The 12077-nt window shown below is 31.7% G+C and overlaps 1 protein-coding gene across 12 annotated transcripts in view; it reads right to left on the bottom strand.

Moving 5' to 3' along the window:
- Window positions 1-12077, bottom strand: part of MCTP1 (multiple C2 and transmembrane domain containing 1) — a 722542-nt gene that overhangs the window by 271432 nt on the left and 439033 nt on the right. For 4 of the 12 annotated variants that reach the window (XM_074282070.1, XM_074282067.1, XM_074282077.1 and 1 more), the window contains exon 7: window positions 4284-4343. The exons of the other annotated variants lie outside the window; for them this stretch is intronic. In XM_074282070.1, the coding sequence (XP_074138171.1) occupies window positions 4284-4343 (60 nt within the window). The remainder of the gene's footprint in view (window positions 1-4283; window positions 4344-12077) is intronic. 12 annotated transcript variants of the gene reach the window in all.

Below are 12077 nucleotides of genomic sequence, written 5' to 3'. Positions count from 1 at the left end.
TAATATTTTTCCTACAAAATCCTTATTTTCTAATAAGCCTCTGTTTTTGTTACCTTTAATTCATTTTTTTCTGTGTTTTTATATATTCACCTACACATTATAAAACTAGTAGGAAAGATATTGCTTGTCTGTTTACAATGAGGCAGTATGTCTGTTAGAGTCCATTTTCCCTCTATTTTCAGCACAGGGGTACATGTGCCTTTATTTAATCAAATGACCCATGAGACACTTTACAAAGAAGAGATAATGACAGCTTTAGTGTGACTGTTTTGTACTATGAACACCCATACTTATCAAAGCACGGTGCAATTATCAGCTCAATCCCAGTCACAGAAGCTTTCTATCTTTCTCTTTCCCTACTAAGCTCATTCCAGTGAATTGCACTCAGATGATGTGTTCCAACAAGTGGATTTGCAGTTCATCTATCTTTCAATTCAGGACTGCCTTTTACAATAAACCCTTTAGTACTTTGTCCAATTTAGTTTTAGAACCATGGTCTTATTAAAAATCTTTGATCTTTTATTCCTTGGAAAACTATTCTTAACTTCAGTGATCCTCCAGTAGAGATATGTCCTTTAATTGTATCCTGAAATTTTCTTTGATAAAATTCACTTTTATCCAATTTGACCAAAAAAAAATTTATTAAATGTTTGTTGTGTTAGAATACTGTCATGTGCTTAGAGAGGAAACAAACTTTAGATGAGAATAAGGCCTGGTTTTCTGAGAGCTTAAAGTCTAGTGAAAGATATAGCATATGCAGATATAACTAAAAATGAAAATAATGTATATTAGTGAGGTACAAAATGTTTTGTCCAAGGTCTAAAAGGAGACCATTAATATTTGTCCATTTTTCTGTCAACTATTTCCAATATTGTACTGAGATCATCTGTAAAGATCACAAACATTTTTAAAAAATAAAACTCAGTTTTAATAATTATAAAAAAGGAATACTATATTCTGATAGTCTCCTTATTTTTTTTTCACTAAAATATCTGATACTTCTGTGAACTGAACATTGGATTACTTTCTTTTCTGGGATGATTTTTTTTCTTGGTCAATGAATGCCAAAAATATATTTTAAAATTATCTGGAAAATCACAATCCCTTGATAAAGCTCAGATTAATCTGAGTTTCTATTTTAACTTTCCTCCCCCCCCCAAATAATAAGACTTGTAAAACTATCATAATAATTCTATATTAGTTCTATTTTTAACAACATAACACTTTAAAACTGCTTCTCGAACATGTATTGTTTTTAAATTCTTAAATTTTTAATTTTTATGTGGACTACTTTTATTTTTAGTTAAAAAAGGAATCTTTCTGACAGGCTAGTTGAAAAATGTTTCACCAGGATTTAGTACTTTCTTAAATCAACCGAAGGACACTCTACACCTGATTCATTCTGTAGTTAGGAATATTTCAGCTTTTATCCTACGTACTATTCTCTTCACCTAAGAAAGCATTCGCTTCATTCAAGATTGCCTATAATATTTAACACTTTTGGATTTTTGAATACTTCCATATTCTTTTTTATACTTTTGTAGAAAAACAAAATGAAAGAACCAAGAGAAATGATATTGATTATTAGACTAACTTCTGAACATGTATTTACACATTTTTATTACATTATTTACACAATATCACTTTTTTTTTTTTTTTTTGCTGAGGCAGTTGGGGTTAAATGACTTGTCCAGGATCACACAATTAGGAAGTATTAAGTGTCTGAGGTCAAATTTGAACTCAGGTCCTCCTGACTTCAGGGCTGGTGCGCTATCCACTGTGCCACCTGGCTGCCCCACAATATTACATTTTTAATGAAGCATCTTGAACCACTGATTTTTTAAATTAGAAAATCAAAATGCTAAACATGAGAACTTCAGTGTGTCTTCCACACATCAATGACTTAAGGAGATATTGAAAAATGTCACACAATGTGAGAGGCATTTAACAGGGAAACCAAAAAGCCATACCTCTAAATAGGTATAGTTTTTACATTTCATAATTGACTTTAAAATTTCTTACATGGACTGCTGCCCTACCTACTCACTGAAATATTTTCAAAATATCTAGAGCAAAGTACAATGTGGATTGCATTCCTCAGGAAACTAGGCTGCAGAGTAACCTGAATGTAGAGTTTTTAGTCAAGGAATCTTGAGTGCAAATGCAATTTCAGACACTTATTAAGTGTGGGGCTCTGGACAAATAATTTAATTCCTTTCCATCTTGGTTTTCTAATTTATAAATGGAGGAGGTTGAGTTTGGCCTTTAAGTCTCTTCTAAATGTAAATCTATGATAGCTGCTCTACCATTAAAAAAGTTATATGATCTTGGACATCCTCTCTACTTCAATTTTTTTATCTGCAAAATAAAGTTGGAATAAATGATCTACAAAGTTCCTTCAAAGACCAACACTTTATGATTTATGAACAACACCTAAACCAAGTACTCAGAGATTGTCTGTTAAACCTCAATGATCATTATGTCATTCCTGTTAATTACATGTTTGATACAAGAAACATTAAGCAATTAAGAATGTTAAGAAATGTAAATGGACAACATTGGATAATTAGAATCAACTAGGAATACTGAAAGTTAGAAGAGAGTATAGTAAAAAATTAGCATATGATAGGTAATAATTGTAAAAAAAGACCAAAAAACCCCACCTCACCATGTAGAGCAAATTGTGGAAATGGAATAAAAACCTGGCAGTATGTCTTCAATAAAATAAAACAGAATTTTCAGTCATTTTGGGTTCCACACTAACATTACGTGTTTGTGAGTATATATACATAAAAGATGTGTATCTATCTATCTGAGATGTGTGTGTGTGTGTGTGTGTGTGTGTGTGTGTGTGTGTGTGTGTACGTGTGTGTCCGAGAGACAGACAGAAAAAAAAGAGAGAGGAGGGGGAAATGGGAGGAGAGAATATTCTGGTCAGTTGTCCTAGATAATGTGGCTAAGAGAATTCATTTTGAATAACTAGCAAAATAAAGTATATATGATCATTTTACAAAAGCCTCTCAGTAATATTAAGGATGCTGAATAATTCAAAAGATGTGGGCCCACATCTAAAATTATCCTCAGATGAAATTCTCTGGGCATTTTAAGAAAATGAATAAACAAATAAGTCATTTCATTGTGTCAAGAAAGTAAATGGAATAACTAAATACTACAGGCCACTTATCAAGAAGTCTTCAATGAAATGAAGGGGGGAAATGATAAGGTTTTAATCCTCAAGTTATCTATGGTCACTGAAAGTCTAAACAAGAGTTCAGACAAGAAGGGGAACAACTACTACAATCTCATTTACTTCTGGAGAGGAGAGACCTTCACTTATATTCTGATTAGCTCAGAGTTTTGCTAGATCATTAACATTCTATAATATAAAACTGTGTTGGGCCAAATCTCTTTAAAATTTGGAGATTTAAGCTATCTAAATGCTCTTTGAGGTAAAAAAAAAAAAAAAAAAAAAGAACAAGAAAACATCAGTGCTTCCATCACAATTTCTAAGACTATGTAATGGTGTCCTAGATGTAAATTTCAAAGACAGGAAAAGTTCATAGAAGGCAGAAATAAATAATCAGCATAGAGCAAAATGTAGTATAGCAGGGAAAGTTAGATGATGGCACTCATAAAAAAGTAAAATGTTGAACTAAAATCTCTTATATCAAAAAATCCATGCACAGAGGTCTCATTTTTCTCTTTCCTCAAATACATGTAGGACTATAGTTTTTTTTTTAATTTAATGAGACATTTTATTTTAATAAAGAAATACAGACTGTGCAAAATGTTTCAAATGGCATATAACTGGCCTAAAATTATTGTGGAATAGGAAAAGACATTTTCAAACACGGTTGAGCTCTAAAATTTAAACAAAATATCCATGTCATGGCAGTAACAAGGCACACAAAGTCTATTTCTTGAGCAGGAAAAAGATGGAAACTTCATGATCTCTCTACATTAGATCTGTTATTTCTAAACAAAGATCTTGTATAAAATTAGATCTAGTGGAATAGGTCACTGGAGTGAATAAAAATCCTCCATCAGTTTTGAATTTGTGACAAAATTCCTTCTTCAAAATCAATAAGTTATAGAACTTTTTAGTCTTCATAAATAAGGAAATAAAAATTGTATTAAATTGAGGTGCCATATATGACTTAGTACTCAAAATAAAAGGCCACTCAAGCATGTGAAAACAGTACCTTTGGTGGTTTGTGTTGAACAGTCAAATTTTCTAGCCCAAAACAACAATCAAGAGTAGCAATATAACATTGAAACATTACCCTCCACCAGAAAGACTTCACTGAGAAAAACGATCCAAGCACTTCAGTTTCTGACAGTTCCTAAAAACAAACAAATATTTAACTAAACTCTGAGTTTGTTTCAGAAATGTTAGCAAAAAAACAAACCAAACCAAACCAAACCAAACCAAAAACAAAAAACAAAAAAAGAAAAGAAAAGCCTATGCTTTCTATAAGTGTTTTGAATGTTCATCACATCTCTACTGAGATAAATTAAGTTTTTCCCATCAATTACATTGAGATTCAGAAAAGAACTTAAAAAAAAAAAAACTTATTTGGATATCATCCACTTACCATTTCTTTCTTGGGGTCTCTTCAATAAATCTCTTAATCTCTAAGCCTTCCATTATAAATAGTAGAATTTATTAATAATATTCAAAACAATTTGTTTTTCAGGTGAAACATTTCTTTTCCTTTAAAAAAGATGTAAAATTATTGACCTCCAAAGTATTTTTAAAAACATGTAACAAGAGTCTTGTCTTTCTGTAACATATCCATAGACTTATACTGAGGTATGTCTAAACTGATAAAAACATTTTTTTTTTTGCTCTGAATTAGGCAGTGTTCGTGTGGTTTCATCCACAAAATGTGCTGTTATTATAAAATTAAAATAGACCTATCTTATAATATTGTTAAAAGTTGATGTCCAGAAGAGAGCATTTGTGGTCAAATGAATTCAGTACTACTATGTTTGATACTGGAAACAATTTATTAAAAGAAAAAAAAAACTTTGAGAAAAGTCTCCACTGGCCTAAAAAATAATCCAGATGTCATGAAAATGCAGTAATTTATAGAATTTAAATATTACTCTCTTTAGAGCATCTCTCATATTCTCTCATATAAGAGCTTTCTTTCATGTATAACATGTTTAATTGATTGCAATATTTATGGTAAAAGAACTAGAATATGAGATGGTGATAATGAACCACAAGTTGGTGCAAGAGTTTGTGACTATTATTGTTCTCAAGATGATAGTTAAAAATCTGAATTTCTCATTAAAATCTGCTTAGAAAATGACAAAAAAAGAATTAAAAGTGGGTATTTGTGTGTATGTGTATGTTTGTGTGTGTGTGTGTGTGTGTGTGTGTGTGTGTGTGTGTGTGTGTGTGTAACTAATCCAGTAGATTTTTCATTTATGGGTATAGTATTAAACAAAGTAGAATGCCTGGTGCCATACATCCCAGAGAAGATTCCATTTTCAGAAGATACCACTTAGAATATAAGCTCTTGAGAATAATGTGTGTATGTTCTTTTCATATCTTTGTATCCCCAAAACCTCAAAATACGGGTCTCATAAGAAGCATTTTAAAATGTTTATTGCTTGATATATTTGCTGTTTATCATCTCTTGTACTTGAGACTCCAGTGTTTCTTTACAATATTGATGTGACTGAGTTCTTAAAGTCTATGCCAGTGATATCAAACTCATTAGAAACAGATCCCTGTGGTCTACTCATTCAAGTGTTTTGCCAGCAATGAGTTTAACAAAACTCTGCTGTATGGAAGTAAATGTCTGAATGCTAGCAGGGCTTAACAAAGTGACAGGTCTTCAAGTAGGGATAGGACCAGTGATGTCTATTACCTCAAGATGAATTCATGTTTGAGGAGAGTTATCACCAGGAGGGCACCACTGATTGATGGAGACTTTTTTCCCAGAGAATCTATTTTATATTTTACCAAGCCATATACAAGTTAGAGAGAATACTAGCCTAGATGAAATAGGATCATTTGAAATTATGAACAAGTATGATGTGACTCATTTTCTTCATAATACTCAGCTGCCTTTCACTAGTGAGGTAAATCGAAGCTTGGACCTTCTGAAAAACTTCTTTAACAAAACACTTTTGAGATATCACAAAAAAGGGGAAAAGACCCACATGTGCAAAAATTTTATAGCAGCTCTTTTTATAATGGCAAGAAACTGGAAACTGAGTATATGCCCATCAACTGGGGAATGACTGAATAAGTTAATGGTATGTAAATGTTATAGAATATTATTGTTCTATAAGAAATGATCAGTAGGATGATTTCAAAAAGGCCTGTAGAGACTTATATAAACTGATGCTGAGTGAAGTGAGTAGAACCAGGATATCATTGTATACAGTGTTAGGATTACTAGGTGAGAACTCAGGTTGTCTGGATAGTGACAAGGTGAGAATTCAGGTTTTCTGGACAATTACAAGGTGAGAACTCAGGTTAACTTGATAGAAAGAGCAAGCTCATTGGCTGAAGTGGTTCTTCCCAGAAGCCCTTGCATTATCCCACGCCCATTCTCTGGGAGGATAAAAAGCAACAGTGGGCCTGGAAAGTGAATCTACATGGAGAAGGATAAGAGCTGGAGGAGATTCAAGGAGAGGACTCTGCATTGCATCAGGCTTGACAGTGCTCTCTGCAGGAAGGGAAGTCACTTCTCTGGACAAGAGTTAACAGCAAGTGCCTGGAGACAATGGTTCACTACAGGAAGAAGAATCTGTCCAAGAGATTTGAGTTGACACAGCAGATCTCTTCCCAGAGAGCGATCCAGCAGCTTCTGGAGACAAAAGCTCGCTACAAATTGGCGCCCAGCGTGGGGCAGGGACTTTTGCTTATCCTGACGGGAGCAGCTTGTCTTCTCTGGACAAGAGTTAACAGCAACTGCCTGGAGACAACGGTTCGTTACAGGAAGAAGAATCTGTCGGAGAGATTTGAGTAGAAGACACAGCAGATCTCTTCCCAGAGAGTGATCCGGCAGCTTCTAGAGACGACAGCTCGCTACAATACAGTATCAACAAAATTATGTGATGATCAACTCTGATAGACTTGGTTCTTTTCAACAATGAGGTGATTCAGGCTAATTCCAGTGTACTTCTGATGGACAGAGCCATCTGTGTAGTGTTCTGTTCTCTAAATTGTAATCGTTCTCTTGGAGCAGATTTCTTGGGGAGCTTCTAGAGGCAGCCTTAGTTTCAGTTCAGTTCAATAATCCCAAAATGCAGCCAGGAGTTAAAGTCCTTTACTGTCTCTTTCCAATTCTTATCTCCACATCCTTTATTTTCTCCTTCAAATCTTGTCTCCTTCACTTGGGGCTTGGTTACCTTTCTTAGAGGCCTCTCTCTCTTTGGTTCCCCGAGAGCTCTTGTCCGAATGTCTCCAGCCAGAAGGAACGTTGAAATGGGAATGAAATCTTGACCCCTCCTGCCTGAATCCTGGCTCCTTATATCCTCCCAGAGAATGGGCTTGTGGGTGCTCCTTAAAAGTATGCTCTCTTAAAGGTCCACAAGTTTAATGTGTGGACCAATGATTGAACTCCTTTAAAGGTGTAAACTAAGTGCATAAGTACCTCATAAGAATCCTAACACATCTTCATCCAGAAAGGACCATGGGGACTGAAAGTGGATCACAACAAAGTATTTTCACCTTTTTTGTTATTGCTTTGCTTGTTTTTTTTCCTTTTTGATTTGATTTTTCTTGTGCAGCATAATAAATGTGGAAATATGTTTAGAAGAATTGCACATGTTTGACCTATATTGGATGACTTGCTGTTTAGAATAGTGGGAATGAGGGAGAAAGAAAAATTTGGAACACACAATTTTGCAAGAGTGAGTGTTAAAAACTATTTTGCATGTATTTTGAAAATAAAATGCTATTATTAAATTTTTTTAAAATAAAAAATATCTAAGTTCAAAAAAAGGAAACACTTCTGAATCTGAATATTGATAGTCTGTGTAAAAATTATACTCCTAAAAGTTGCCCCGTTTTTAGAACAACAATGCAGCTTTGTATTTCTCCCTCAGTGATAACATATTAAGATATGTTTTTTGATTTAAAGAATATTACTTCTTGTGACTACTGAAAGTAAATTCTGATACTCTTTATCGGGATTTTTAGTTAAAATTATTTTCTTTCATTTTAGTGTGTATTATTGAGATTTCCATCGATTCTCTTCATTAAAATATATATAGTATTATTAAGTGTTAAATATCCAAGATAAAAAAGGAACTGATTCAAATATAAGAATAAGAGCTATTTCCTAATAGATAAATAATGAAAGGATATGAACAGGCAGTTGTGAAGAGAAATCCAAAATATTAACAATCATATGAAAAAGTTTTCCAAATCATTAATAATTAGAGAAAGTACATAAAAAACCTCTCTAACATTTCATCTTATACCCATTCAATTGGCAAAAATCACAAAAAATTTACATGATAACTGATGAAAGAATTGAGGAAAACAGGGCAAATTAATACACTATATGTGTAGTTTTGAATTGGCCTAGTTATTTTGAACATGTTTGGAATCATAGCCCAAAGGTCACATAAGTCTTCATACTCTTAAATCCACCAATGCCATAGTTAGGCTTATACCACAAAGATACCAAAGAGAGATAAAAGGATAAATGTGTATAAACATTTTATAGCATTTCTTTTTATAATGGCAAAGATTTGAAAACTAAGAATAGATTATTCATTAATGGGGTATGACTGAATAAATTAAGGTAAATGGCTGTAATGAAATACAACTGAGCCATAAAAAAATAAAGAGAAGATTTCAGGCAAACCTGGGAAGCCCTATATGGTATCATGGAGACTGAAATAAGCAAAACATAGAGATCAATTTATATAATCATATTGCAATGAAAAACAATTTCTGATTAATGGAATAATCAATCATGATTTCAAAGGATTGATGATAAAATATACTATCTAGCTCTTGATAGAGAAGTGATGAATTGAAGAGGAAAAAATGAGTCTTGGAGATTGGTTTTGCTTAACTATATTTATATGACACAATGGAGTTTAGTTTTTTTTTTTTTTTTTTAATTTGGGGGTAGGATTTAAGGAAAGGGAATAGATATTGAGAAAGAACTGATAAACAGAAGTATGTATATAATGATTTTCCATATCTGTGTCTAATGGTAGCCATTTATAGGTTAGAAGGAAAAAAAAGAAATTTATATAACTTTACGATATAGTAAAAAGATACAGTAAATTGTACATAATAAATATACTGTTTCATGTGCAATTACTTTTTTGTTATAATTTGTTATAAAAGTGCTTGTTTTATTCCATAAGCTAAATTTTAAAAAAAGAACAAATAAAGAAGACAAGAAGATCATTGAAGCACCAAAAAATACATGGAAGAGAATAGAACAAAAACATACATTAAGGAAAACAGACAAATAGGAAAGTTTTTAAAATATCATGTTACTTTTTTTATACAGTCCTACTGTAGTTTCAAGCTTCTAAAGTTTAAAGACTTAAGAAAAAAAACAATTTAAAAAATATAGATTTTATAATTTCATATGCAGTCTTCTTTTTCTGTTCTATTTTGTATAAGGAAATGTTCATGTTATTTGGTACTGATTCAATTCACAATAAAAAAGTCTTTGAAATATATCATGTACTAATTATGTTTTGAATGTTAAAATTTTCATTAAAAGAAAACCCTGTTGAAGCTCCATGGCATAAATGGTAAATTTACAAGAATCAATGCTTCTTTTGATAATAAATTTTTTAAGACAAGACAAGGGAGGATCTTGGGCTTATAATTTCATTTAGAACAGTAATTCAAGATAGCAATTAAGTCAGGTTTTTTTAAGATTTAAAATCTGTCAAATTTTTATGCAGGTTAAATATAAGTAAGTGGCAACTGTTCGAGATTGAATTTCTTCTTCCCTCAATTTTAATGATAAGTTATCTAATTTCTCATATTAATTCAGAGGATCTCTGCATAATTACATTTCCCTCCCTGCTTCTTGAGGTAGAGAATAGAACAGACAAAATGAGAATCTTAGAGATTTTTCTTTAATGCTCAAAATTTAATATTTGGACTTCATTAGATATAAAGGCATAAAAATATGAACCATGTTTATATCTACTAATTTCTTAGGCTATAATTTACCTGCTGCATTTAATTATTTCTATCTTTATTCATCAATTACAAGGTTAGTGTCACCTTATAGCTGATATTCTCAAATAAATTTATATCTTTTCTTTAAATAAAACTACTTCTTTTTCTTGTGAAATACATTGCTCTGGGTAGGTACAAAATTCATAGTGGGGTTATCAAGGGTTTCTTTTATCTAGTTTTTCTAATAATGTCTCCCAAACACTGGGCATACTGGTAATAATTTTGCCAAGGTATTGATTTCATTACAAAATATAAGAAAACAGAATCATGTATGTATGAATTTCAAGGTAATCTCTTTTAAAATCATAATTGTGGGTTTTTAAAGTTACTTTTAAAGCCTAATAAAAAAAATAAAAAAGCCTTTTCAGTGAAAGTACCAGTTTAATCCTACCTATGCTAAAATTGAAAAGAAATAATAGCAAGAAAAAAAGAAAAAAAAAAAAGGCAAACAAAACCCACCATGACAACGACTTCATGATTACAGCTTATTGACGTCAGTAGGTTGAGAAGACAAGTATTTTTCCTTTGGTCTTTTTAATATTAATTCTCAAAATGTAATAATCCAAATTTTAAAAATCCATTTGCTTTCTTCTAGCCTTCTACAATCCAAATCTCACCTCAAACCAAATAAACTCTCTTAAAATGAGACATAACAAGATAATTAGAAATAATTATTTTTCAGGGATGAAAAAGGGTCCAATGGATCCTCCTTATATAACTATATTTTTCCTACTTCTTTCCAATCTTCCCAGAGTATCAATAGGCAAGAAAAGCATTTCAAACAAATGAATAAATTTATACAAAGCACTAGGAAAAATCATAAAATGCTTAAAAAATAACCAATAATTATTAGTATGATTCCCTCAACTACATTAATTTAATAGCATCAGAAAAATACATGAGTATAGGCTATTATTTCATAGTTGTTATGAACTTAAATCTGTGTTCCACAACAAAAATGTAAAAAAAATCATAACCAATATATTTATGTTGTAAATAAATGTGTCTTTAAATTTGTATTAGGAACAACTTATGATGGGATTCAAATTCTTTAAAAAATATTGTTCTATAACTACTTAAATACAGCTTTAACATCTTAAGTACATTAAAATATTTAGCTCAATTGATGGACTAAATTTCTAACATTATTCATAGTGGCACTTGAAATTCCTATCTTTTCCATACTACCAAAACATACGAAACAATTCAGGTCTATTAGAGATGTCTTTTCAGAAGCCCAAATGCTCTTTATCAATATAAGAAAAGATAAAGAAACTCATCAAAAATTTATGCATATTCATCTTGAATTAGTTGGATTTCACTTCTTCAGTCTTAGCCTTTGGTGCCACATTTGAAGAAAGTGCCACATATCTAAATAAAGATAACTGAGAAGATGAATTCTAAGAATTTATCCATTTCAAATTCTTTATCTGGTTTTCCAGTTTCTTGAATATGATTTCTTATTCTTTCTATACACTTGATGCAAAAATGACCCCCTCTAAAACCCTGACTTGTATTTTTAAATATTACTGAAAAGGGACAGTTTTTATTCCCCAGAGAAGCCAGAATGCAGTTATCCTCAGCATCACTTAATTTGCCTTTAATTTTTCTCCCAAATTTACCTTAAGCCTTTTTCATTTTTTCTTGCCAATGAGGCAATGGGAAATGGATGGTCCATGAAAATAAGACTTTCCCCATGCTAGAGAATTTAACCTACTCACATCATTACTTCTCCTCTCTCCACATGCATTCATCTGAAATTCCCCATCGGTCATTTTAGAATAAGAGGACAACATAACCTATGAAATAGAATTCGTTTGCCTCCATTATTCTAGTAGATGGTGTGACTTCTTTTTTCCTTTTTTTTTTTCTTTTTTTTTTTAAA

The sequence above is a fragment of the Sminthopsis crassicaudata genome, chromosome 1 (assembly GCF_048593235.1).
Source record: "Sminthopsis crassicaudata isolate SCR6 chromosome 1, ASM4859323v1, whole genome shotgun sequence".
In the NCBI taxonomy this organism is placed as follows: Eukaryota; Metazoa; Chordata; class Mammalia; order Dasyuromorphia; family Dasyuridae; genus Sminthopsis; species Sminthopsis crassicaudata.
This window is presented reverse-complemented; position numbering and strand designations above follow the sequence as displayed.